Consider the following 27577-nt stretch of genomic DNA (forward strand, 5'->3'; position numbering starts at 1 on the left):
GTGGATGGAGGGTTTGGAGAGGAGGAACGTTGAGTTTGGGGGCTTTGAGGATCTCAAGGAGGACCTCGGGGACATTGAGGAGGACCTCAGGGACATGGAGGAGGTCACCAAGACCTCATGGTGGTCACCACGTCCACCAGGAAGGGGTGGATGGAGGGTTTGGAGAGGAGGAACGTTGAGGTTGAGGGCATTGAGGGTGTGGAGGACCTCAAGGAGGATCTCAGAGGCATCGAGGAGGACCTCAGGGACATGGAGGAGGTCACCAAGACTTCATGGTGGTCATCAACACCTCGTGGTGGTCACCACGTCCACCAGGAAGGGGTGGATGGAGGGTTTGGAGAGGAGGAACGTTGGGGTTGAGGGCTTTGAGGATCTCAAGGAGGACCTCAGGGACATTGAGGAGGTCACCAAGACCTCGTGGTGGTCACCACATCCACCAGGAAGGGGTGGTTGGAGGGTGTGGAGAGGAGGAACGTTGAGGTTGAGGGCATTGAGGGTGTGGAGGACCTCCAGGAGGACCTCAGGGACCTCCAGGAGGACCTCAGGGACCTCAAGGAGGACGTGAGGAGATAGAGGAGGTCACCAAGACCTCGTGGAGGTCACCACGTCCACCAGGGAGGGGTGGATGGAGGGTTTGGAGAGGAGGAACGTTGAGTTTGAGGGCATTGAGGGTGTGGAGGACCTCCAGGAGGACCTCAGGGACATCGAGGAGGACCTCAGGGACATGGAGGAGGTCACCAAGACCTCGTGGTGGTCACCACGTCCACCAGGAAGGGGTGGATGGAGGGTTTGGAGAGGAGGAACGTTGAGGTTGAGGGCATTGAGGGTGTGGAGGACCTCAAGGAGGATCTCAGAGGCATCGAGGAGGACCTCAGGGACATGGAGGAGGTCACCAAGACTTCATGGTGGTCATCAACACCTCGTGGTGGTCACCACGTCCACCAGGAAGGGGTGGATGGAGGGTTTGGAGAGGAGGAACGTTGGGGTTGAGGGCTTTGAGGACCTCAAGGAAGACCTCAGGGACATTGAGGAGGACCTCGGGGACCTCAAGGAGGACCTCAGGGACATGGAGGAGGTCACCAAGACCTCGTGGTGGTCACCATGTCCACCAGGGATGGGTGGATGGAGGGTTTGGAGAGGAGGAACGTTGAGGTTGAGGGCATTGAGGGTGTGGAGGACTTCCAGAAGGACCTCAGGGACATTGAGGAGGTGACCAAGACCTCGTGGTGGTCACCACGTCCACCAGGAAGGGGTGGATGGAGGGTGTGGAGAGGAGGAACGTTGGGGTTGAGGGCATTGAGGGTGTGGAGGACCTCAAGGAGGATCTCAGGGACATCGAGGAGGACCTTGGGGACCTCCAGGAGGATCTCAGAGGCATTGAGGAGGACCTCAGGGACATGGAGGAGGTCACCAAGACCTCGTGGTGGTCACCAACACCTCGTGGTGGTCACCACGTCCGCCAGGAAGGGGTGGTTGGAGGGTGTGGAGAGGAGGAACGTTGAGGTTGAGGGCATTGAGGGTGTGGAGGACCTCCAGGAGGACCTCAGGGACCTCGAGGAGGTCCTCAGTGGTGACGTTCTGTGGGTTCTTGGTGGCAGGTGGAATCGGATCATCGTGGAGAAGCCCTTTGGGAGGGATTTGGCCACATCGGACGCTCTTTCCCACCACCTCAGTCAACTCTTCCGAGAAGATCAAATCTACCGCATCGACCACTATTTGGGCAAAGAGATGGTCCAGAACCTCATGGTCCTCAGGTGAGAGAACACCCAGAGGAGCTCCAGAAGCTCCGGAGATGCCACCACCATCTCCTCGTGTCCATTGTGGTGTACCCAGAAGCTCTGGAGATGCCACCACCATCTCCTCGTGTCCATTGTGGAGCTCCAGAAGCTCTGGAGATGCCACCACCATCTCCTCGTGTCCATTCTGGAGCTCCAGAAGCTCTGGAGATGCCACCACCATCTCCTCGTGTCCATTCTGGAGCTCCAGAAGCTCTGGAGATGCCACCACCATCTCCTCGTGTCCATTGTGGTGTACCCAGAAGCTCCGGAGATGCCACCACCATCTCCTCGTGTCCATTGTGGTGTACCCAGAAGCTCTGGAGATGCCACCACCATCTCCTGGTGTCCATTGTGGTGTATCCAGAAGCTCTGGAGATGCCACCACCATCTCCTCGTGTCCATTGTGGTGTACCCAGAAGCTCTGGAGATGCCACCACCATCTCCTCGTGTCCATTGTGGAGCTCCAGAAGCTCTGGAGATGCCACCACCATCTCCTCGTGTCCATTCTGGAGCTCCAGAAGCTCTGGAGATGCCACCACCATCTCCTCGTGTCCATTCTGGAGCTCCAGAAGCTCTGGAGATGCCACCACCATCTCCTGGTGTCCATTCTGGAGCTCCAGAAGCTCTGGAGATGCCACCACCATCTCCTCGTATCCATTGTGGAGCTCCAGAAGCTCTGGAGATGCCACCACCATCTCCTCGTGTCCATAATGGAGTATCCAGAAGCTCTGGAGATGCCACCACCATCTCCTCGTGTCCATTGTGGAGCTCCAGAAGCTCTGGAGATGCCACCACCATCTCCTCGTGTCCATAATGGAGTATCCAGAAGCTCTGGAGATGCCACCACCATCTCCTCGTGTCCATTCTGGTGTACCCAGAAGCTCTGGAGATGCCACCACCATCTCCTGGTGTCCATTCTGGAGCTCCAGAAGCTCTGGAGATGCCACCACCATCTCCTCATGTCCATTGTGGTGTACCCAGAAGCTCTGGAGATGCCACCACCATCTCCTCGTGTCCATTCTGGAGCTCCAGAAGCTCCGGAGATGCCACCACCATCTCCTCGTGTCCATTGTGGTGTACCCAGAAGCTCTGGAGATGCCACCACCATCTCCTCGTGTCCATTGTGGAGCTCCAGAAGCTCTGGAGATGCCACCACCATCTCCTGGTGTCCATTCTGGAGCTCCAGAAGCTCCGGAGATGCCACCACCATCTCCTCGTGTCCATTCTGGAGCTCCAGAAGCTCTGGAGATGCCACCACCATCTCCTGGTGTCCATTGTGGAGCTCCAGAAGCTCTGGAGATGCCACCACCATCTCCTGGTGTCCATTGTGGTGTATCCAGAAGCTCTGGAGATGCCACCACCATCTCCTCATGTCCATTGTGGTGTACCCAGAAGCTCTGGAGATGCCACCACCATCTCCTGGTGTCCATTGTGGAGCTCCAGAAGCTCTGGAGATGCCACCACCATCTCCTCGTGTCCATTGTGGAGCTCCAGAAGCTCTGGAGATGCCACCACCATCTCCTCGTGTCCATTGTGGTGTATCCAGAAGCTCTGGAGATGCCACCACCATCTCCTGGTGTCCATTGTGGAGCTCCAGAAGCTCTGGAGATGCCACCACCATCTCCTCGTGTCCATTCTGGAGCTCCAGAAGCTCTGGAGATGCCACCACCATCTCCTCGTGTCCATTCTGGAGCTCCAGAAGCTCTGGAGATGCCACCACCATCTCCTCGTGTCCATTGTGGAGCTCCAGAAGCTCTGGAGATGCCACCACCATCTCCTGGTGTCCATTGTGGAGCTCCAGAAGCTCTGGAGATGCCACCACCATCTCCTCGTGTCCATTGTGGAGCTCCAGAAGCTCTGGAGATGCCACCACCATCTCCTCGTGTCCATTCTGGTGTACCCAGAAGCTCCGGAGATGCCACCACCATCTCCTCGTGTCCATTGTGGAGCTCCAGAAGCTCTGGAGATGCCACCACCATCTCCTCGTGTCCATTGTGGAGCTCCAGAAGCTCTGGAGATGCCACCACCATCTCCTCGTGTCCATTGTGGAGCTCCAGAAGCTCTGGAGATGCCACCACCATCTCCTCGTGTCCATTGTGGTGTACCCAAAAGCTCTGGAGATGCCACCACCATCTCCTCGTGTCCATTGTGGAGCTCCAGAAGCTCTGGAGATGCCACCACCATCTCCTCGTGTCCATTGTGGAGCTCCAGAAGCTCTGGAGATGCCACCACCATCTCCTCGTGTCCATTCTGGAGCTCCAGAAGCTCCGGAGATGCCACCACCATCTCCTGGTGTCCATTCTGGAGCTCCAGAAGCTCTGGAGATGCCACCACCATCTCCTCGTGTCCATTGTGGTGTACCCAGAAGCTCTGGAGATGCCACCACCATCTCCTGGTGTCCATTCTGGAGCTCCAGAAGCTCTGGAGATGCCACCACCATCTCCTCGTGTCCATTCTGGAGCTCCAGAAGCTCTGGAGATGCCACCACCATCTCCTCGTGTCCATTCTGGAGCTCCAGAAGCTCTGGAGATGCCACCACCATCTCCTCGTGTCCTTTGTGGAGCTCCAGAAGCTCCGGAGATGCCACCACCATCTCCTCGTGTCCATTGTGGTGTACCCAGAAGCTCTGGAGATGCCACCACCATCTCCTCGTGTCCATTCTGGTGTACCCAGAAGCTCTGGAGATGCCACCACCATCTCCTCGTGTCCATTCTGGAGCTCCAGAAGCTCTGGAGATGCCACCACCATCTCCTCGTGTCCATTCTGGAGCTCCAGAAGCTCTGGAGATGCCACCACCATCTCCTCGTGTCCATTGTGGTGTCTCCAGAAGCTCTGGAGATGCCACCACCATCTCCTCGTGTCCATTGTGGAGCTCCAGAAGCTCTGGAGATGCCACCACCATCTCCTCGTGTCCATTGTGGTGTATCCAGAAGCTGTGGAGATGCCACCACCATCTCCTCGTGTCCATTCTGGAGCTCCAGAAGCTCTGGAGATGCCACCACCATCTCCTCGTGTCCATTCTGGAGCTCCAGAAGCTCTGGAGATGCCACCACCATCTCCTCGTGTCCATTCTGGAGCTCCAGAAGCTCTGGAGATGCCACCACCATCTCCTCGTGTCCATTGTGGAGCTCCAGAAGCTCTGGAGATGCCACCACCATCTCCTCGTGTCCATTCTGGTGTACCCAGAAGCTCCGGAGATGCCACCACCATCTCCTCGTGTCCATTGTGGAGCTCCAGAAGCTCTGGAGATGCCACCACCATCTCCTCGTGTCCATTGTGGAGCTCCAGAAGCTCTGGAGATGCCACCACCATCTCCTGGTGTCCATTCTGGAGCTCCAGAAGCTCTGGAGATGCCACCACCATCTCCTCGTGTCCATTCTGGAGCTCCAGAAGCTCTGGAGATGCCACCACCATCTCCTGGTGTCCATTGTGGAGCTCCAGAAGCTCTGGAGATGCCACCACCATCTCCTCGTGTCCATTCTGGAGCTCCAGAAGCTCTGGAGATGCCACCACCATCTCCTCGTGTCCATTGTGGAGCTCCAGAAGCTCTGGAGATGCCACCACCATCTCCTCGTGTCCTTTGTGGAGCTCCAGAAGCTCCGGAGATGCCACCACCATCTCCTCGTGTCCATTCTGGAGCTCCAGAAGCTCTGGAGATGCCACCACCATCTCCTCATGTCCATTGTGGAGCTCCAGAAGCTCTGGAGATGCCACCACCATCTCCTGGTGTCCATTCTGGAGCTCCAGAAGCTCTGGAGATGCCACCACCATCTCCTGGTGTCCATTGTGGAGCTCCAGAAGCTCTGGAGATGCCACCACCATCTCCTCGTGTCCATTGTGGAGTTCCAGAAGCTCTGGAGATGCCACCACCATCTCCTGGTGTCCATTGTGGTGTATCCAGAAGCTCTGGAGATGCCACCACCATCTCCTGGTGTCCATTGTGGTGTACCCAGAAGCTCTGGAGATGCCACCACCATCTCCTCGTGTCCATTCTGGTGTACCCAGAAGCTCTGGAGATGCCACCACCATCTCCTCGTGTCCATTCTGGAGCTCCAGAAGCTCTGGAGATGCCACCACCATCTCCTCGTGTCCATTGTGGAGCTCCAGAAGCTCTGGAGATGCCACCACCATCTCCTGGTGTCCATTGTGGAGCTCCAGAAGCTCTGGAGATGCCACCACCATCTCCTGGTGTCCATTCTGGAGCTCCAGAAGCTCTGGAGATGCCACCACCATCTCCTCGTGTCCATTCTGGAGCTCCAGAAGCTCTGGAGATGCCACCACCATCTCCTGGTGTCCATTGTGGAGCTCCAGAAGCTCTGGAGATGCCACCACGGCGGTGTCCTCCCCCGGCCCAGGTTTGGCAATCGGATCTTTGGGCCCATCTGGAACCGCGACAACGTCGCCTGTGTGGTGGTGACCTTCAAGGAACCCTTCGGCACCGAAGGTCGTGGCGGATACTTCGATGACTTTGGGATCATCAGGTGAGGACAACCTGGAGGGGACCTCCAAGAGGTCCTCTCCGCGAGCGGCCGAGGAGGTCCTCGATCCCACCGGGCGCCCCCTTTGCTCCTCAGGGATGTGATGCAGAACCATCTCCTGCAGATGCTCTGTTTGGTGGCCATGGAGAAGCCGGCGTCCACCGACCCCGACGACGTCAGGGATGAGAAGGTCAGGGGGGGGTTGGGCCTCGCGGGGGGGCGGCCACGGCCACCACCATCTTCTCCGTGGTGGTCTCCATAACCATCTCCACCTTCTCCATGGTGGTCCCCCATAACCATCTCCACCTTCTCCATGGTGGTCCCCCATAACCACGTCCCCATCATCTCCACCTTCTCCGTGGTGGTCCCCCATAACCACATCCCCATCAGCTCCACCTTCTCCATGGTGGTCCCCCATAACCACATCCCCATCAGCTCCACCTTCTCCATGGTGGTCCCCCATAACCACGTCCCCATCATCTCCACCTTCTCTGTGGTGGTCCTCCATAACCACATCCCTATCATCTCCTCCACCCTCTCCGTGGTGGTCCCCCATCATCTCCACCCTCTCCATGGTGGTCCCCCACCATCTCCACCCTCTCCCTGGTGGTCCCCCATCATCTCCACCTTCTCCGTGGTGGTCCCCCATCATCTCCACTTTCTCCATAGTGGTCCCCCATCACCTCCACCCTCTCCCTGGTGGTCCCCCACCATCTCCACCCTCTCCCTGGTGGTTCCCCACCATCTCCACCCTCTCGGTGGTGGTCCCCCATCATCTCCACCCTCTCCCTGGTGGTCCCCCATCATCTCCACCTTCTCCATGGTGGTCCCCCATCATCTCCACCCTCTCCATGGTGGTTCCCCATCATCTCCACCCTCTCCGTGGTGGTCCCCCATCATCTCCACCCTCTCGGTGGTGGTCCCCCATCATCTCCACCCTCTCGGTGGTGGTCCCCCATCATCTCCACCCTCTCCGTGGAGGTCCCCCATCATCTCCACCTTCTCCATGGTGGTCCCCCATCATCTCCACGCTCTCGGTGGTGGTCCCCCATCATCTCCACCTTCTCCATGGTGGTTCCCCATCATCTCCACCCTCTCCCTGGTGGTCCCCCATCATCTCCACCCTCTCCATGGTGGTCCCCCACCATCTCCACCCTCTCGGTGGTGGTCCCCCATCATCTCCACCTTCTCCATGGTGGTCCCCCATCATCTCCACCCTCTCCGTGGTGGTCCCCCATCATCTCCACCTTCTCCGTGGTGGTCCCCCATCATCTCCACCCTCTCGGTGGTGGTCCCCCATCATCTCCACCCTCTCCGTGGTGGTCCCCCATCATCTCCACCCTCTCCGTGGTGGTCCCCCATCATCTCCACCCTCTCCATGGTGGTCCCCCATCATCTCCACCTTCTCCGTGGTGGTCCCCCATCATCTCCACCCTCTCCATGGTGGTCCCCCATCATCTCCACCTTCTCCGTGGTGGTCCCCCATCATCTCCACCCTCTCCGTGGTGGTCCCCCATCATCTCCACCCTCTCGGTGGTGGTCCCCCATCATCTCCACCCTCTCCGTGGTGGTCCCCCACCATCTCCACCCTCTCGGTGGTGGTCCCCCATCATCTCCACCCTCTCCGTGGTGGTCCCCCACCATCTCCACCCTCTCCGTGGTGGTCCCCCATCATCTCCACCCTCTCCGTGGTGGTCCCCCATAACCATCTCCACCCTCTCGGTGGTGGTCCCCCGTAGCCACGTCCGCGCTGATCTCCGCAGGTGAAGGTCCTGAAGTGCATCAGTCCGGTGGAGATGGAGGATGTGGTCCTGGGGCAGTACGAGGGGGACCCCGCGGGTCCCCCCGAGGCCCAGAAGGGTTATTTGGATGACCCAACGGTGCCCTCCGGCTCCACCACCGCCACCTTCGCCGCCGCCATCTTGAGAGTGGCCAACGAGCGCTGGGACGGTGAGTGGGGGGGGAGGGGGAGGGGGACACGGGTGACCACCGCTGAGGAGGTGGTGGTGGGGACCATGAAAATGGTGATGGGGACCATGAAGTGGTGGTGGTGACCATGAAAGTGATGGTGGTCACCATAAAGATGAAGATGTTGATCATGAAGATGACGATGGTGACCATGAAGATGATGATCATGGTGATGGTGACCATGAAGGAGATGATGGTGACCATGAAGATGGTGATGGTGACCACAAAGATGGTGATCATGGTGATGGTGGTCATGAAGGTGGTGATGGTGACCACGAAGGAGATGATGGTGACCATGAAGATGGTGATGATGGTGATGGTGACCATGAAGATGGTGAAGGTGACCATGAAGATGGTGATGGTGACCACAAAGATGGTGATTATGGAGATGGTGACCATGAAGATGGTGATGGTGACCATGAAGGAGATGATGGTGACCATGAAGATGGTGATTATGGAGATGGTGACCATGAAGATGGTGATGGTGACCATGAAGATGGTGATGGTGACCATGAAGATGGTGGTGGTGGCCCAGAAGATGGTGATCATGATGATGGGGACCATGAAGATGATGGTGGTGACCATGAAGATGGTGATTATGGAGATGGTGACCATGAAGATGGTGATGGTGACCATGAAGGAGATGATGGTGACCATGAAGATGGTGATCATGATGATGGGGACCATGAAGATGGTGATCATGATGATGGGGACCATGAAGGTGATGATGGTGGCCATGAAGATGGTGATGATGGTGATGGTGACCATGAAGGTGATGATGGTGACCACGAAGATGATGGTGTTGACCATGAAGATGGTGATGGTGACCATGAAGATGGTGATCATGATGATGGGGACCATGAAGATGATGGGGGTGACCATGAAGATGGTGGTGGAGATCATGAAGATGATGATCATGATGGTGGTGACCATTAAGATGATGATGGTGACCACGAAGATGGTGATGGTGACCATGAAGGTGATGATGGTGACCATGAAGATGGTGATCATGGTGATGGTGAACATGAAAATGGTGGTGGTGACCATGAAGGAGATGATGGTGACCATGAAGATGGTGGTGACCATGAAGATGGTGGTGATGGTGACCATGAAGGTGGTGATGATGGCCCAGAAGATGGTGATCATGATGATGGGGACCATGAAGATGATGGTGGTGACCACAAAGATGGTGGTCATGGAGATGGGGACCATGAAAATGGTGATGGTGACCATGAAGGTGACAATGGTGGCCATGAAGGTGGTGGTGGTGACCATGAAGGTGGTGATGATGGTGATGGGGACCACGAAGATGATGATGGTGACCATGAAGATGGTGGTGGTGACCATGAAGGTGGTGATGATGGTGATGGGGACCATGAAGATGGTGATGGTGACCATGAAGGAGATGATGGTGGTCACGAAGATGGTGATCGTGGTGATGGTGACCATGAAGGTGATGATGGTGACCATGAAGATGATGGTAGTGACCATTAAGATGGTGGTGGTGACCATGAAGATGATGATCATGGAGATGGTGACCACGAAGATGGTGATGGTGACCATGAAAATGGTGATGGTGACCATGAAGGTGACAATGGTGACCATGAAGATGGTGGTGGTGACCATGAAGGTGGTGATGATGGTGATGGTGACCATGAAGATTGTGATGGTGACCATGAAGATGGTGGTGGAGATCATGAAGATGATGGTGTTGACCATGAAGATGGTGATGGTGACCATGAAGGTGATGGTGGTGACCATGAAGATGGTGATCATGATGATGGTGACCATGAAAATGGTGATGGTGACCGTGAAGGTGACAATGGTGACCATGAAGGTGGTGGTGGTGACCATGAAGGTGGTGATGATGGTGATGGTGACCATGAAGATGGTGGTGGTGACCACGAAGATGATGGTGTTGACCATGAAGATGGTGATGGTGACCATGAAGATGGTGATCGTGATGGTGGAGACGATGAAGGTGATGATGGTGACCATGAAAATGGTGGTGGTGACCATGAAGATGATGATCATGGAGATGGTGACCATGAAGATGGTGATGGGGACCATGAAGGAGATGATGGTGGTCATAAAGATGGTGATGGTGACCATGAAGGTGATGATGGTGACCCAGAAGATGGTGATCATGATGATGGGGACCATGAAGATGATGGTGGTGACCATGAACATGATGATCATGGAGATGGTGACCATGAAAGTGGTGATGGTGACCATGTAGGTGACAATGGTGACCATGAAGATGGTGGTGGTGACCATGAAGGTGGTGATGATGGTGATGGGAACCATGAAGGTGGTGATGGTGACCATGAAGATGATGATGGGGACCATGAAGATGGTGGTGGAGATCATGAAGATGATGATGATGGTGATGGTGACCATGAAGGTGACGATGGTGGCCATGAAGATGGTGATCGTGATGATGGTGACCATGAAGATGGTGATAGTGACCATGAAGGAGATGATGGTGACCATGAAGATGGTGATGATGGTGATGGGGACCATGAAGGTCACATGAAGGACGACCACCCCAACGCCGACAACGATGACGTTGATGATAATGATGACGATGGTGGTTTTGATGACATTGATGATAACGATGACTTTGATAACACTGATAACGATGACTTTGATAACGATGACGATGGTGCTTTCGATGATGATAATGATGACTTTGATAACGATGACTTTGATGACTTTGATGGTGACGACAATGGTGGTGGTTTTGATGACATTGGTGATAACGATGACTTTGATAATGCTGATAACGATGACTTTGATAACGACGATGGTGGTTTTGATGATGATGATAACGATGACTTTGATGACTTTGATAACAATGGTGGTTTTGATGACATTGATGATAACGATGACTTTGATAACGCTGATAACGATGACTTTGATGATGACGGTGGTTTTCATGATGTTGGTGATAACGACTTTGATAACGATGATAACGATGACTCTGATGATGACGATGGTGGTTTTGATGACGATGATGATAACGATGACTTTGATGACTTTGATGGTGACGACGATGGTGGTTTTGATGACGTTGGTGATAACGATGACTTTGATAACGCTGATAACGATGACTTTGATGATGACAATGGTGGTGGTTTTGATGACGATGATGACAACGATGACTTTGATGACTTTGGTGACGACGATGGTGGTTTTGATGACGTTGGTGATAACGATGACTTTGATAACGATGATAATGATGACTTTGATGATGACGATGGTGGTTTTGATGACAATGGTGATAACAATGATTTTGATAACGATGACTTTGATGACTTTGATGATGACGACGATGGTGGTTTTGATGACGTTGGTGATAACGACTTTGATGACACTGATAACGATGACGATGGTGGTTTTGATGACAATAACGATGACTTTGATGACTTTGATGATGATGGTGGTGGTTTTGATGACAATGGTGGTGGTTTTGATGACATTGCTGATAACGATGACTTTGATAACGATGACGATGGTGGTTTTGATGATGATGATAACAATGACTTTGATGACTTTGATAACGATGGTGGTTTTGATGACATTGATGATAACAATGACTTTGATAACGCTGATAACGATGACTTTGATGACTTTGATAATGATGACGATGGTGGTTTTGATGATGATGATAACGATGACTTTGATAACGATGACTTTGATGACGATGACGATGGTGGTTTTGATGACGTTGATGATAACGATGACTTTGATAACGCTGATAACGATGACTTTGATGACTTTGATGACGATGACGATGGTGGTTTTGATGATGATAACGATGACTTTGGTGACTTTGATAACGATGACGGTGGTTTTGATGACGTTGATGATAACGATGACTTTGATGACTTTGATAACGATGGTGGTTTTGATGACATTGATGACAACGATGACTTTGATAACGACGATGGTGGTTTTGATGATGTTGGTGATAACGATGACTTTGATAACAACGACGATGGTGGTTTTGATGATGATAACAATGACTTTGATGACTTTGATAACGATGGTGGTTTTGATGACATTGATGATAACAATGACTTTGATAACGCTGATAACGATGACTTTGATGACTTTGATAATGATGATAACGATGACTTTGATAACGATGACTTTGATGACGATGACGGTTTTGATGACAATGGTGGTGGTTTTGATGACATTGATGATAACGATGACTTTGATAACGATGACGATGGTGGTTTTGATGATGATAATGATGATTTTGATGATGACGATGGTGGTTTTGATGACGCTGATGGTGGCGGTGGTGGTGGTGGTGGTGGTTCCAGGTGTGCCCTTCGTTCTGCGTTGTGGGAAGGCCCTTAACGAGCGCAAAGCGGAGGTGCGGCTGCAGTTCCGGGAGGTCCCGGGGGACATCTTTGACCGTCAGTGCAAACGCAATGAGTTGGTGGTGCGCGTCCAACCCGACGAGGCCGTCTACACCAAACTGATGACCAAGAAACCCGGAATGTTCTTCAACCCCGAAGAGTCCGAGCTCGACCTCACCTACGGCAACCGCTACAAGGTGGGGGGGGACCCCAAAAATGGAGTGGGGACCCCAGAAATGGGGGGGGGGGAGAGCAGAAATGGGGTGAGGAACCCAAGAAATGGAGGTGGAGGCACCAAAAATGGTGGTGGAGAGCCAAGAAATGGGGGTGGGGACACCAGAAATGGGGTGAGGAACCCAAAAACGGGGGTGGAGGCACCAAAAATGGTGGTGGAGAGCCAAGAAATGGGGGTGAGGACACCAGAAATGGGGTGAGGAACCCAAGAAATGGAGGTGGAGGCACCAAAAATGGTGGTGGAGAGCCAAGAAATGGGGGTGAGGACACCAGAAATGGGGTGAGGAACCCAAAAAAATGGAGGTGGAGACACCAAAAGTGAGGAAAGGACCCCAAAAATGGGAGTGGGGACCCAAAAAACGGGGGTGGAGACCCCAAAAATGGTGGTGGAGAGCCAAGAAATGGGGGTGGGGACACCAAAAATGGGGGGGGAACCCCAAAAAATGGGGGTGGGGACACCAGAAATGGGAGTGAGGAACCCAAGAAATGGAGGTGGAGGCACCAAAAATGGTGGTGGAGAGCCAAGAAATGGGTGTGGGGACCCCAAAAATGGGGTGAGGAACCCAAAAATGGGTGTGGGGACCCCAAAAATGGGGATGGGGACACCAGAAATGGGGTGAGGAACCCAAAAAATGGGGGTGGAGACACCAAAAATGGTGGTGGAGATCCAAGAAATGGGGGTGGGGACCCCAAAATGGGGTGAGGAACCCCAAAAAATGGGGGTGGAGACACCAAAAATGGTGGTGGAGAGCCAAGAAATGGGGGTGGGGACACCAAAATGGGGTGAGGAACCCCATAAAATGGGGGTGGAGACACCAAAATTGAGGAAAGGACCCCAAAAATGGGAGTGGGGAACCCCAAAAATGGGGGTGGAGACACCAAAACTGTGGAAAGGACCTCAAAAATGGGAGTGGGGACCCCAAAAAATGGAGGTGGAGACACCAAAAATGGTGATGAAGAGCCAAGAAATGGGGGTGGGGACCCCAAAATGGGGTGAGGAACCCCATAAAATGGGGGTGGAGACCCCAAAAATGGTGGTGGAGAGCCAAGAAATGGGGGTGGGGACACCAAAAATGGGGGGGGAACCCCAAAAAATGGGGGTGGGGACACCAGAAATGGGAGTGAGGAACCCAAGAAATGGAGGTGGAGGCACCAAAAATGGTGGTGGAGAGCCAAGAAATGGGTGTGGGGACCCCAAAAATGGGGTGAGGAACCCAAAAATGGGTGTGGGGACCCCAAAAATGGGGATGGGGACACCAGAAATGGGGTGAGGAACCCAAAAAATGGGGGTGGAGACACCAAAAATGGTGGTGGAGATCCAAGAAATGGGGGTGGGGACCCCAAAATGGGGTGAGGAACCCCAAAAAATGGGGGTGGAGACACCAAAAATGGTGGTGGAGAGCCAAGAAATGGGGGTGGGGACACCAAAATGGGGTGAGGAACCCCATAAAATGGGGGTGGAGACACCAAAATTGAGGAAAGGACCCCAAAAATGGGAGTGGGGAACCCCAAAAATGGGGGTGGAGACACCAAAACTGTGGAAAGGACCTCAAAAATGGGAGTGGGGACCCCAAAAAATGGAGGTGGAGACACCAAAAATGGTGATGAAGAGCCAAGAAATGGGGGTGGGGACCCCAAAATGGGGTGAGGAACCCCATAAAATGGGGGTGGAGACACCAAAAGTGAGGAAAGGACCCCAAAAATGGTGATGGAGACACCAGAAATGGGGTGAGGAACCCAAGAAATGGAGATGAAGACACCAAAAATGGTGGTGGAGATCCAAGAAATGGGTGTGGGGACCCCAAAAATGGGGTGAGGAACCCAAAAATGGGTGTGGGGACCCCAAAAATGGGGATGGGGACCTCAAAAATGGGGTGAGGAACCCCAAAAATGGAGGTGAAGGCACCAAAAATGGTGGTGGAGGCCAAGAAATGGGGGTGGGGGGACCCCAAAAATGGGGTGAGGAACCCCAAAAATGGAGGTGAAGGCACCAAAAATGGTGGTGGAGGCCAAGAAATGGGGGTGGGGGGACCCCAAAACTGAAGAAGGGCCCCTAAAAATGGGTGAGGACCCCCCAAAATTGGGGTGGAGACACCAAATATGGAACGCTCGAACCCCCCCAGGCCCCCAACCGTCCCCCCAAGCCCTATGTACAGGGGGGTCCCCAAAACCTTTGGACCCCCCCCCAAGCCCCGGGGCCCCCCAAATCCGTGTCCCCCCCCAGGACGTGAAGCTGCCGGACGCCTACGAGCGCCTCATCCTCGACGTCTTCTGCGGGAACCAAATGCACTTTGTGCGAAGGTTGGGGGGATTTGGGGGTTCAAGGAGGGGATTTTGGGGTTCGAGGGGGGAGTTTGGGTGATCAATGTGGGGATTTGGGGGTTCAGGGAGGGGATTTTGGGGTTCTGGGGGTGATTTTGAGGTTCAAAGGGGATTTTGGGGGGGTTCAAGGGGGAGATTTTGGGTTTAAAGGAGGAGATTTGGGGGTTCAGGGAGGGGATTTGGGGTTCAAGGTGGTGATTTTGGGGTTCAAAGGGGGATTTGGGGGTTCAAAGGGGGATTTTGGGGGGGTTCAAGGGGGGATTTGGGGGTTCAGAGAGGAGATTTGGGGGTTCAAGGGAGGATTTGGGGGTTCAAAGGGGGATTTGGGGGTTCAAAAGGGGATTTTGGGGGGTTCAAGGGGTGGATTTGGGGGTTCAAAGGGGGGATTTTGGGGTTCAAGGGGGGATTTGGGGATTTAAAGGAGGAGATTTGGGGGTTCAAGGGGGGATTTTGGTGTTCCCGGGGGGGTTTTGGGGTTCCTGGGAGGATTTTGGTGTTCCCGGGGGGGTTTTGGGGTTCCTGGGAGGATTTTGGGGTTCCCGGGGGGGTTTGGGGTTCCCAGGGAGGATTTTGGGGTTCCCGGGGGTGTTTTGGGGTTCCCGGGGGGGGTTGGGGTTCACAGGGAGGATTTTGGAGTTCAAAGGGTGGATTTTGAGGTTCAAGGGGTGGATTTTGGGGTTCCCGGGTTTTTTTTGGGGGTTCATGGGGGGTTTGGGGGGTTCAAGGGGGGGATTTTGGGTTTAAAGGAGGAGATTTGGGGGTTCAGGGGGGGATTTTGGTGTTCCCGGGGGGGTTTTGGGGTTCCCGGGAGGATTTGGGGGTTCAAGAGGGGGATTTTGGGTTTAAAGGAGGAGATTTGGGGGCTCAGGGGTGGATTTTGGGGCTCCTGGGGGGGTTTTGGGGTTCCTGGGGGGGTTTTGGGGTTCCCGGGGGTGTTTTGGGGTTCCCTGGGTGGATGTTGGGGTTCCCGGGGGGTGTTTTGGGGTTCACAGGGAGGTTTTGGGGTTCCCGGGTGGATTTTGGGGTTCAAGGGGTGGATTTTGGGGTTCCCGGGAAGATTTTGGGGTTCCTGGGTGGATTTTGGGGTTCAAGGGGTGGATTTTGGGGTTCCCGGGGGGGGTTTGGGGTTCCCGGGGGGGGTTTTGGGGTTCCCGGGGGGTTTTGGTGTTCCTGGGAGGATTTTGGGGTTCCCGGGGGTGTTTTGGGGTTCCCAGGGGGGTTTTGGGGTTCCCAGGGGTGGCTGTTGGTGTTCCCGGGTGGTTTTGGGGTTCAGGGGTGGATGTTGGGGTTCAGGGGTGGATTTTGGTGTTCCCGGGGTGGATTTTGGGGGTTCCCAGGGGGCTTTGGGGGTTCCTGGGGGTGTTTTGGGGTTCAGGGGTGGCTGTTGGGGTTCCCTGGGTGGCTGTTGGGGTTCAGGGGTGGTTTTGGGGTTCAGGGGTGACTGTTGGGGTTCAGGGGTGGCTGTTGGGGTTCCCGGGGGGGTTTTGGGGTTCCGGGGTGGCTGTTGGGGTTCCCGGGTGGCTGTTGGGGTTCCCAGTGGTGTTTTGGTGTTCCCGGGGGGGTTTTGGGGTTCCCGGGGGGGTTTTGGGGTTCCGGGGTGGCTGTTGGGGTTCCCGGGGTGGATTTTAGGGTTCAAGGGGTGGTTTGGGGGTTCCCGGGGTGGATGTTGGGGTTCCCGGGGGGGTTTGGGGTTCCCGGGGGGGTTTTGGGGTGACCGTTGGGGTCGGTTTTTGGGGCGCAGCGATGAGCTCCGCGAGGCGTGGCGCATCTTCACCCCTCTCCTGCACCGCATCGAGGAGCGGCGCCACCGCCCCATCCCCTACCGGCACGGCAGGTGGGGGCGGCTGTGGGGCAGATGTGGGGCAGATGTGGGGCAGAGTGTGGGGCAGAGTGTGGGGCAGAGTGTGGGGCAGAGTGTGGGGCAGGTGGGGGGCGGCTATGGGGCAGATGTGGGGCAGATGTGGGGCAGAGTGTGGGGCAGAGTGTGGGGCAGGTGGGGGGCGGCTATGGGGCAGATGTGGGGCAGATGTGGGGCAGAGTGTGGGGCAGCCATGGGGCAGGTGGGGGGCGGCTGGGGGGCAGATGTGGGGCAGAGTGTGGGGCAGAGTGTGGGGCAGAGTGTGGGGCAGGTGGGGGCGGCTATGGGGCAGATGTGGGGCAGATGTGGGGCAGAGTGTGGGGCAGAGTGTGGGGCAGAGTGTGGGGCAGAGTGTGGGGCAGGTGGGGGGCGGCTATGGGGCAGATGTGGGGCAGATGTGGGGCAGAGTGTGGGGCAGAGTGTGGGGCAGGTGGGGGGCGGCTATGGGGCAGATGTGGGGCAGATGTGGGGCAGAGTGTGGGGCAGAGTGTGGGGCAGGTGGGGGGCGGCTATGGGGCAGCTATGGGGCAGCTATGGGGCAGAGTGTGGGGCAGAGTGTGGGGCAGGTGGGGGGCGGCTATGGGGCAGATGTGGGGCAGAGTGTGGGGCAGAGTGTGGGGCAGCCATGGGGCAGGTGGGGGGCAGCTATGGGGCAGATGTGGGGCAGAGTGTGGGGCAGAGTGTGGGGCAGGTGGGGGGCGGCTGTGGGGCAGATGTGGGGCAGAGTGTGGGGCAGAGTGTGGGGCAGGTGGGGGGCGGCTGTGGGGCAGATGTGGGGCAGATGTGGGGCAGAGTGTGGGGCAGAGTGTGGGGCAGGTGGGGGGCGGCTATGGGGCAGCTATGGGGCGGCTATGGGGCAGAGTGTGGGGCAGAGTGTGGGGCAGGTGGGGGGCGGCTATGGGGCAGATGTGGGGCAGAGTGTGGGGCAGAGTGTGGGGCAGCCATGGGGCAGGTGGGGGGCGGCTATGGGGCAGATGTGGGGCAGATGTGGGGCAGAGTGTGGGGCAGAGTGTGGGGCAGGTGGGGGCGGCTATGGGGCAGATGTGGGGCAGAGTGTGGGGCAGAGTGTGGGGCAGGTGGGGGGCGGCTATGGGGCAGATGTGGGGCAGAGTGTGGGGCAGAGTGTGGGGCAGGTGGGGGGCGGCTGTGGGGCAGATGTGGGGCAGAGTGTGGGGCAGAGTGTGGGGCAGCCATGGGGCAGGTGGGGGGCGGCTATGGGGCAGATGTGGGGCAGATGTGGGGCAGAGTGTGGGGCAGAGTGTGGGGCAGGTGGGGGGCGGCTATGGGGCAGATGTGGGGCAGATGTGGGGCAGAGTGTGGGGCAGGTGGGGGCGGCTATGGGGCAGATGTGGGGCAGATGTGGGGCAGAGTGTGGGGCAGAGTGTGGGGCAGGTGGGGGCGGCTATGGGGCAGATGTGGGGCAGATGTGGGGCAGAGTGTGGGGCAGAGTGTGGGGCAGGTGGGGGGCGGCTGTGGGGCAGATGTGGGGCAGATGTGGGGCAGAGTGTGGGGCAGGTGGGGGGCGGCTATGGGGCAGATGTGGGGCAGATGTGGGGCAGAGTGTGGGGCAGGTGGGGGGCGGCTATGGGGCAGATGTGGGGCAGATGTGGGGCAGAGTGTGGGGCAGAGTGTGGGGCAGGTGGGGGGCGGCTGTGGGGCAGATGTGGGGCAGATGTGGGGCAGAGTGTGGGGCAGAGTGTGGGGCAGGTGGGGGGCGGCTGTGGGGCAGATGTGGGGCAGATGTGGGGCAGAGTGTGGGGCAGGTGGGGGGCGGCTATGGGGCAGATGTGGGGCAGATGTGGGGCAGAGTGTGGGGCAGGTGGGGGGCGGCTATGGGGCAGATGTGGGGCAGATGTGGGGCAGATGTGGGGCAGAGTGTGGGGCAGAGTGTGGGGCAGGTGGGGGCGGCTATGGGGCAGATGTGGGGCAGATGTGGGGCAGAGTGTGGGGCAGAGTGTGGGGCAGGTGGGGGGCGGCTGTGGGGCAGATGTGGGGCAGATGTGGGGCAGAGTGTGGGGCAGAGTGGGGGGCAGCTGTGGGGCAGATGTGGGGCAGATGTGGGGCAGAGTGTGGGGCAGAGTGTGGGGCAGGTGGGGGGCGGCTGTGGGGCAGATGTGGGGCAGATGTGGGGCAGAGTGTGGGGCAGAGTGTGGGGCAGGTGGGGGGCGGCTGTGGGGCAGATGTGGGGCAGATGTGGGGCAGAGTGTGGGGCAGGTGGGGGGCAGGTGGGGGGCGGCTATGGGGCAGATGTGGGGCAGATGTGGGGCAGAGTGTGGGGCAGAGTGTGGGGCAGGTGGGGGCGGCTATGGGGCAGATGTGGGGCAGATGTGGGGCAGAGTGTGGGGCAGAGTGTGGGGCAGGTGGGGGCGGCTATGGGGCAGATGTGGGGCAGATGTGGGGCAGAGTGTGGGGCAGAGTGTGGGGCAGCCATGGGGCAGGTGGGGGGCGGCTATGGGGCAGATGTGGGGCAGATGTGGGGCAGAGTGTGGGGCAGGTGGGGGGCGGCTATGGGGCAGATGTGGGGCAGATGTGGGGCAGAGTGTGGGGCAGAGTGTGGGGCAGGTGGGGGGCGGCTATGGGGCAGATGTGGGGCAGATGTGGGGCAGAGTGTGGGGCAGGTGGGGGCGGCTATGGGGCAGATGTGGGGCAGATGTGGGGCAGAGTGTGGGGCAGAGTGTGGGGCAGGTGGGGGGCGGCTGTGGGGCAGATGTGGGGCAGATGTGGGGCAGAGTGTGGGGCAGGTGGGGGGCGGCTGTGGGGCAGATGTGGGGCAGATGTGGGGCAGAGTGTGGGGCAGGTGGGGGGCGGCTGTGGGGCAGATGTGGGGCAGATGTGGGGCAGAGTGTGGGGCAGAGTGTGGGGCAGGTGGGGGGCGGCTGTGGGGCAGATGTGGGGCAGATGTGGGGCAGAGTGTGGGGCAGGTGGGGGGCGGCTATGGGGCAGATGTGGGGCAGATGTGGGGCAGAGTGTGGGGCAGGTGGGGGGCGGCTATGGGGCAGATGTGGGGCAGATGTGGGGCAGAGTGTGGGGCAGAGTGTGGGGCAGGTGGGGGCGGCTATGGGGCAGATGTGGGGCAGATGTGGGGCAGAGTGTGGGGCAGAGTGTGGGGCAGGTGGGGGCGGCTATGGGGCAGATGTGGGGCAGATGTGGGGCAGAGTGTGGGGCAGAGTGTGGGGCAGGTGGGGGGCGGCTATGGGGCAGATGTGGGGCAGAGTGTGGGGCAGAGTGTGGGGCAGGTGGGGGGCGGCTATGGGGCAGATGTGGGGCAGAGTGTGGGGCAGAGTGTGGGGCAGAGTGTGGGGCAGGTGGGGGGCGGCTGTGGGGCAGATGTGGGGCAGAGTGTGGGGCAGAGTGTGGGGCAGCCATGGGGCAGGTGGGGGGCGGCTATGGGGCAGATGTGGGGCAGATGTGGGGCAGAGTGTGGGGCAGAGTGTGGGGCAGGTGGGGGCGGCTATGGGGCAGATGTGGGGCAGATGTGGGGCAGAGTGTGGGGCAGAGTGTGGGGCAGCCATGGGGCAGGTGGGGGGCGGCTATGGGGCAGATGTGGGGCAGAGTGTGGGGCAGAGTGTGGGGCAGGTGGGGGGCGGCTGTGGGGCAGATGTGGGGCAGAGTGTGGGGCAGAGTGTGGGGCAGCCATGGGGCAGGTGGGGGGCGGCTATGGGGCAGATGTGGGGCAGATGTGGGGCAGAGTGTGGGGCAGAGTGTGGGGCAGGTGGGGGGCGGCTATGGGGCAGATGTGGGGCAGATGTGGGGCAGAGTGTGGGGCAGGTGGGGGCGGCTATGGGGCAGATGTGGGGCAGATGTGGGGCAGAGTGTGGGGCAGAGTGTGGGGCAGGTGGGGGGCGGCTGTGGGGCAGATGTGGGGCAGATGTGGGGCAGAGTGTGGGGCAGGTGGGGGGCGGCTATGGGGCAGATGTGGGGCAGATGTGGGGCAGAGTGTGGGGCAGGTGGGGGGCGGCTATGGGGCAGATGTGGGGCAGATGTGGGGCAGAGTGTGGGGCAGAGTGTGGGGCAGGTGGGGGCGGCTATGGGGCAGATGTGGGGCAGATGTGGGGCAGAGTGTGGGGCAGAGTGTGGGGCAGCCATGGGGCAGGTGGGGGGCGGCTATGGGGCAGATGTGGGGCAGATGTGGGGCAGAGTGTGGGGCAGAGTGTGGGGCAGGTGGGGGCGGCTATGGGGCAGATGTGGGGCAGAGTGTGGGGCAGAGTGTGGGGCAGGTGGGGGGCGGCTATGGGGCAGATGTGGGGCAGAGTGTGGGGCAGAGTGTGGGGCAGGTGGGGGCGGCTATGGGGCAGATGTGGGGCAGATGTGGGGCAGAGTGTGGGGCAGCCATGGGGCAGGTGGGGGGCGGCTATGGGGCAGATGTGGGGCAGATGTGGGGCAGAGTGTGGGGCAGAGTGTGGGGCAGGTGGGGGGCGGCTATGGGGCAGATGTGGGGCAGATGTGGGGCAGAGTGTGGGGCAGGTGGGGGCGGCTATGGGGCAGATGTGGGGCAGATGTGGGGCAGAGTGTGGGGCAGAGTGTGGGGCAGGTGGGGGCGGCTATGGGGCAGATGTGGGGCAGAGTGTGGGGCAGAGTGTGGGGCAGGTGGGGGGCGGCTGTGGGGCAGATGTGGGGCAGATGTGGGGCAGAGTGTGGGGCAGGTGGGGGGCGGCTATGGGGCAGATGTGGGGCAGATGTGGGGCAGAGTGTGGGGCAGGTGGGGGGGCGGCTATGGGGCAGATGTGGGGCAGATGTGGGGCAGAGTGTGGGGCAGAGTGTGGGGCAGGTGGGGGGCGGCTGTGGGGCAGATGTGGGGCAGATGTGGGGCAGAGTGTGGGGCAGAGTGTGGGGCAGGTGGGGGGCAGCTGTGGGGCAGATGTGGGGCAGATGTGGGGCAGAGTGTGGGGCAGGTGGGGGGCAGGTGGGGGGCGGCTATGGGGCAGATGTGGGGCAGATGTGGGGCAGAGTGTGGGGCAGAGTGTGGGGCAGGTGGGGGCGGCTATGGGGCAGATGTGGGGCAGATGTGGGGCAGAGTGTGGGGCAGAGTGTGGGGCAGGTGGGGGCGGCTATGGGGCAGATGTGGGGCAGATGTGGGGCAGAGTGTGGGGCAGAGTGTGGGGCAGCCATGGGGCAGGTGGGGGGCGGCTATGGGGCAGATGTGGGGCAGATGTGGGGCAGAGTGTGGGGCAGAGTGTGGGGCAGGTGGGGGCGGCTATGGGGCAGATGTGGGGCAGATGTGGGGCAGAGTGTGGGGCAGGTGGGGGGCGGCTATGGGGCAGATGTGGGGCAGATGTGGGGCAGAGTGTGGGGCAGAGTGTGGGGCAGGTGGGGGGCGGCTATGGGGCAGATGTGGGGCAGAGTGTGGGGCAGAGTGTGGGGCAGAGTGTGGGGCAGGTGGGGGGCGGCTGTGGGGCAGATGTGGGGCAGAGTGTGGGGCAGAGTGTGGGGCAGCCATGGGGCAGGTGGGGGGCGGCTATGGGGCAGATGTGGGGCAGATGTGGGGCAGAGTGTGGGGCAGAGTGTGGGGCAGGTGGGGGGCGGCTATGGGGCAGATGTGGGGCAGATGTGGGGCAGAGTGTGGGGCAGGTGGGGGCGGCTATGGGGCAGATGTGGGGCAGATGTGGGGCAGAGTGTGGGGCAGAGTGTGGGGCAGGTGGGGGGCGGCTGTGGGGCAGATGTGGGGCAGATGTGGGGCAGAGTGTGGGGCAGGTGGGGGGCGGCTATGGGGCAGATGTGGGGCAGATGTGGGGCAGAGTGTGGGGCAGGTGGGGGGCGGCTATGGGGCAGATGTGGGGCAGATGTGGGGCAGAGTGTGGGGCAGAGTGTGGGGCAGGTGGGGGCGGCTATGGGGCAGATGTGGGGCAGATGTGGGGCAGAGTGTGGGGCAGAGTGTGGGGCAGGTGGGGGGCGGCTATGGGGCAGATGTGGGGCAGATGTGGGGCAGAGTGTGGGGCAGAGTGTGGGGCAGGTGGGGGGCGGCTATGGGGCAGATGTGGGGCAGATGTGGGGCAGAGTGTGGGGCAGAGTGTGGGGCAGGTGGGGGGCGGCTATGGGGCAGATGTGGGGCAGAGTGTGGGGCAGAGTGTGGGGCAGGTGGGGGCGGCTATGGGGCAGATGTGGGGCAGATGTGGGGCAGATGTGGGGCAGAGTGTGGGGCAGAGTGTGGGGCAGGTGGGGGGCGGCTGTGGGGCAGATGTGGGGCAGAGTGTGGGGCAGGTGGGGGGCGGCCATGGGGCAGCTGTGGGGCAGGTGTGGGGCAGTGTGGGGCAGAGTGTGGGATGGCCGTGGGGCAGATGTGGGGCGGTTGTGGGGCAGATGTGGGGCTGCTGTGGGGCAGCCATGGGGCAGTTGTGGGGCAGCTATGGGGTGGCTGTGGGGCGGCTGTGGGGCAGCCATGGGGGGCAGATAGGGGGTGGCCGTGGGGCAGCCATGGGGCAGTTGTGGGTCAACTGTGGGGCAGTTGTGGGGCAGCAGTGAGGCAGATGTGGGGCAGCCATGGGGCAGATGTGGGGTGGCCGTGGGGCAGCTGTGGGGCAGTGTGGGGTGGCTGTGGGGCAGATGTGGGGCAGATGTGGGGCAGAGTGTGGGGCAGGTGTGGGGCAGATGTGGGGCAGCCGTGGGGCGGGTGTGGGGCAGCCACGGGGGGCAGATGGGGGGTGGCCGTGGGGCAGATGTGGGGCGGCCATGGGGCAGTTGTGGGGCAGCTATGGGGTGGCTGTGGGGCGGCTGTGGGGCAGCCATGGGGGGCAGATAGGGGGTGGCCGTGGGGCAGCCATGGGGCAGTTGTGGGTCAACTGTGGGGCAGTTGTGGGGCAGCAGTGAGGCAGATGTGGGGCAGCCATGGGGCAGATGTGGGGTGGCCGTGGGGCAGCTGTGGGGCAGTGTGGGGCAGCTGTGGGGTGGCTGTGGGGCAGATGTGGGGTAGTGTGGGGCAGCAGTGGGGCAGCTGTGGGGCAGGTGGGGGGCAGCTATGGGGCGGCTATGGGGCAGCCGTGGGGCAGATGTGGGGCAGCTGTGAGGCAGAGTGTGGGGTGGCCATGGGGCAGATGTGGGGCAGCTGTGGGGCAGCCGTGAGGCATCCGTGGGGTGGCTGTGGGGCTCTCAGGGGCTCTGGGGGGATTTGGGGGCGCCGTGGGGCAGATGTGGGGCAGGACGGGGGGGTTTGGGGGCGCTATGGGGCAGGAATTGAGGCCTGAGGGGCACTCGAGGGGTGGTTATGGGGCAGAGGCTGCACCGTGGGTCACACTATGGGGCAGGGGCTGCACTGTGGGTCGCGCTATGGGTCGGTGGGTGGCGCTATGGGGCAGGGGCTGTGCCGTGGGTCTCACTATGGGTCGGGGGGTGGCGCTATGGGTCCGTGTGTGGCGCTATGGGTCGGGGTGTGGCGCTATGGGTCTGTGTGTGGCGCTATGGGTCGGGGGGTGGCGCTATGGGTCAGGGTGTGTCGCTATGGGTCGGGGGGTGGCGCTATGGGTCAGGGTGTGTCGCTATGGGTCGGGGGGTGGCGCTATGGGTCGGGGGGGGCGCTATGGGTCGGGGTGTGGCGCTATGGGTCGGGGTGTGGCGCTATGGGTCCGTGTGTGGCGCTATGGGTCAGGGTGTGTCGCTATGGGTCGGGGTGTGGCGCTATGGGTCTGTGTGTGGCGCTATGGGTCGGGGGGTGGCGCTATGGGTCAGGGTGTGTCGCTATGGGTCGGGGGGTGGCGCTATGGGTCGGGGGGTGGCGCTATGGGTCAGGGTGTGTCGCTATGGGTCGGGGGGTGGCGCTATGGGTCAGGGTGTGGCGCTATGGGTCCGTGTGTGGCGCTATGGGTCCGTGTGTGCCGCTATGGGTCGGGTGTGTCACTATGGGTCAGGGTGTGGCGCTATGGGTTGGGGTGTGGCGCTATGGGTCCCGCTATGGGTCAGGGTGTGTCACTATGGGTGGCGCTATGGGTCGGGGTGTGGCGCTATGGGTCCGAGTGTGGCGCTATGGGTCGGGGTGTGGCGCTATGGGTCCGTGTGTGGCGCTATGGGTCGGGAGGTGTCGCTATGGGTCCCGCTATGGGTCAGGGTGTGTCGCTGTGGGTCCGTGTGTGGCACTATGGGTCCGTGTGTGGCGCTATGGGTCCGAGTGTGGCGCTATGGGTCGGGGGGTGGCGCTATGGGTCTGTGTGTGGCGCTATGGGTCGGTGTGTGGCGCTATGGGTCCGTGTGTGGCGCTATGGGTCAGGGTGTGTCGCTATGGGTCGGGGTGTGGCGCTATGGGTCCTGCTATGGGTCCCGCTATGGGTCGGTGGGTGGCGCTATGGGTCGGGGGGTGTCGCTATGGGTGGTGCTATGGGTGGGGTGTGGCGCTATGGGTCCGTGTGTGGCGCTATGGGTCGGGTGTGGCGCTATGGGTCGGGGTGTGGCGCTATGGGTCCGTGTGTGGCGCTATGGGTCGGGATGTGGCGCTATGGGTCCGTGTGTGGCGCTATGGGTCGGGGGGTGGCGCTATGGGTCCGTGTGTGGCGCTATGGGTCAGTGTGTGGCGCTATGGGTCGGTGTGTGCCGCTATGGGTCAGGGGGTGTCGCTATGGGTCGGGGGGCGGCGCTATGGGTCCCGCTATGGGTCGGTGGGTCCCGCTATGGGTCCCGCTATGGGTCGGTGGGTCCCGCTATGGGTCCGGGTGTGGCGCTATGGGTTGCGCTATGGGTCGGGGTGTGGCGCTATGGGTCGCGCTATGGGTCGGGGTGTGGCGCTATGGGTCTGTGTGTGGCGCTATGGGTCGGGGTGTGGCGCTATGGGTCTGTGTGTGGCGCTATGGGTCGGGGGTGGCGCTATGGGTCGGTGGGTGGCGCTATGGGTGGCGCTATGGGTCTGGGTGTGGCGCTATGGGTCAGGGTGTGTCACTATGGGTGGCGCTATGGGTCGGGGGGTGGCGCTATTGGTCCGTGTGTGGCGCTGTGGGTCCGGGTGTGGCGCTATGGGTCGCGCTATGGGTCAGTGGGTGGCGCTATGGGTCCGTGTGTGGCGCTGTGGGTCGGGTGTGGCGCTATGGGTCAGTGGGTGGCGCTATGGGTCCCGCTATGGGTCGGGGGGTCCCGCTATGGGTCCCGCTATGGGTCGGTGGGTCCCGCTATGGGTCGGGGGGTGGCGCTATGGGTCGAGGGGTGGTGCTATGGGAGGCGCTATGGGTCGGGGGGTGGTGCTATGGGTCTGTGGGTGGCGCTATGGGTCTGTGAGTCCCGCTATGGGTCCGTGTGTGGCACTATGGGTCCGGGTGTGGCACTATGGGTCCGGGTGTGGCGCTATGGGTCAGTGGGTGTCGCTATGGGTCGGGCTGTGGCGCTATGGGTCAGTGTGTGGCGCTATGGGTCCGGGTGTGGCGCTATGGGTCGGGGTGTGGCGCTATGGGTCTGTCAGTCCCGCTATGGGTCCGTGTGTGGCGCTATGGGTCAGTGGGTGTCGCTATGGGTCAGGCTGTGGCGCTATGGGTCAGTGTGTGGCGCTATGGGTCTGTGTGTGGCGCTATGGGTCAGTGTGTGGCGCTATGGGTCCCGCTATGGGTCGGGGGGTGTCGCTATGGGTCGGGGTGTGGCGCTATGGGTCTGTGTGTGGCGCTATGGGTCTGTGTGTGGCGCTATGGGTCCCGCTATGGGTCTGTGTGTGGCGCTATGGGTCCTGCTATGGGTCGGGGGGTGTCGCTATGGGTCGGGGTGTGGCGCTATGGGTCTGTGTGTGGCGCTATGGGTCGGTGGGTCCCGCTATGGGTCCCGCTATGGGTCTGTGTGTGGCGCTATGGGTCCTGCTATGGGTCGGGGGGTGTCGCTATGGGTCGGGGTGTGGCGCTATGGGTCTGTGTGTGGCGCTATGGGTCGGGGGGTGGCGCTATGGGTCCGGGTGTGGCGCTATGGGTCTGTGTGTGGCGCTATGGGTCGGGGTGTGGCGCTATGGGTCAGTGTGTGGCGCTATGGGTCCGTGTGTGGCGCTATGGGTCGGGGGGTGGCGCTATGGGTCGGGGGTGGCGCTATGGGTCGGTGTGTGGCGCTATGGGTCGGGGTGTGGCGCTATGGGTCGGTGTGTGGCACTATGGGTCGGGGGTGGCGCTATGGGTCGGGGTGTGGCGCTATGGGTCGGGGGTGGCGCTATGGGTCCGGGTGTGGCGCTATGGGTCGGGGTGTGGCGCTATGGGTCGGGTGTGGCGCTATGGGTCGGGGGTGGCGCTATGGGTCTGTGTGTGGCGCTATGGGTCCCGCTATGGGTCGGGGTGTGGCGCTATGGGTCAGTGGGTGGCGCTATGGGTCCGTGTGTGGCGCTGTGGGTCGGGTGTGGCGCTATGGGTCAGTGGGTGGCGCTATGGGTCCCGCTATGGGTCGGGGGGTCCCGCTATGGGTCCCGCTATGGGTCGGTGGGTCCCGCTATGGGTCGGTGGGTCCCGCTATGGGTCCGTGTGTGGCGCTATGGGTCCCCCTATGGGTTGGGGGTTGGCGCTGTGGGTCAGCGGGTGGCGCTATGGGTCGGTGGGTGGCGCTATGGGTCGGGGGGTGGCGCTATGGGTCCCGCTATGGGTCGGTGGGTGGCGCTATGGGTCGGGTGGTGTTGCTATGGGTCGGTGGGTC

General features: G+C 60.1%; 1 protein-coding gene across 2 annotated transcripts in view; it reads left to right on the forward strand.

Moving 5' to 3' along the window:
- G6PD (glucose-6-phosphate dehydrogenase) overlaps positions 1-27577 on the forward strand; it is a 40011-nt gene that overhangs the window by 9775 nt on the left and 2659 nt on the right. For both annotated transcript variants that reach the window (XM_054052266.1, XM_054052267.1), the window contains exons 6-12: positions 1599-1754; positions 6134-6259; positions 6353-6446; positions 8020-8206; positions 12559-12794; positions 15056-15132; positions 16895-16987. In XM_054052266.1, the coding sequence (XP_053908241.1) occupies positions 1599-1754; positions 6134-6259; positions 6353-6446; positions 8020-8206; positions 12559-12794; positions 15056-15132; positions 16895-16987 (969 nt within the window). The remainder of the gene's footprint in view (positions 1-1598; positions 1755-6133; positions 6260-6352; positions 6447-8019; positions 8207-12558; positions 12795-15055; positions 15133-16894; positions 16988-27577) is intronic.

This window comes from Cuculus canorus, chromosome 32 (assembly GCF_017976375.1).
Source record: "Cuculus canorus isolate bCucCan1 chromosome 32, bCucCan1.pri, whole genome shotgun sequence".
Taxonomy (NCBI): Eukaryota; Metazoa; Chordata; class Aves; order Cuculiformes; family Cuculidae; genus Cuculus; species Cuculus canorus.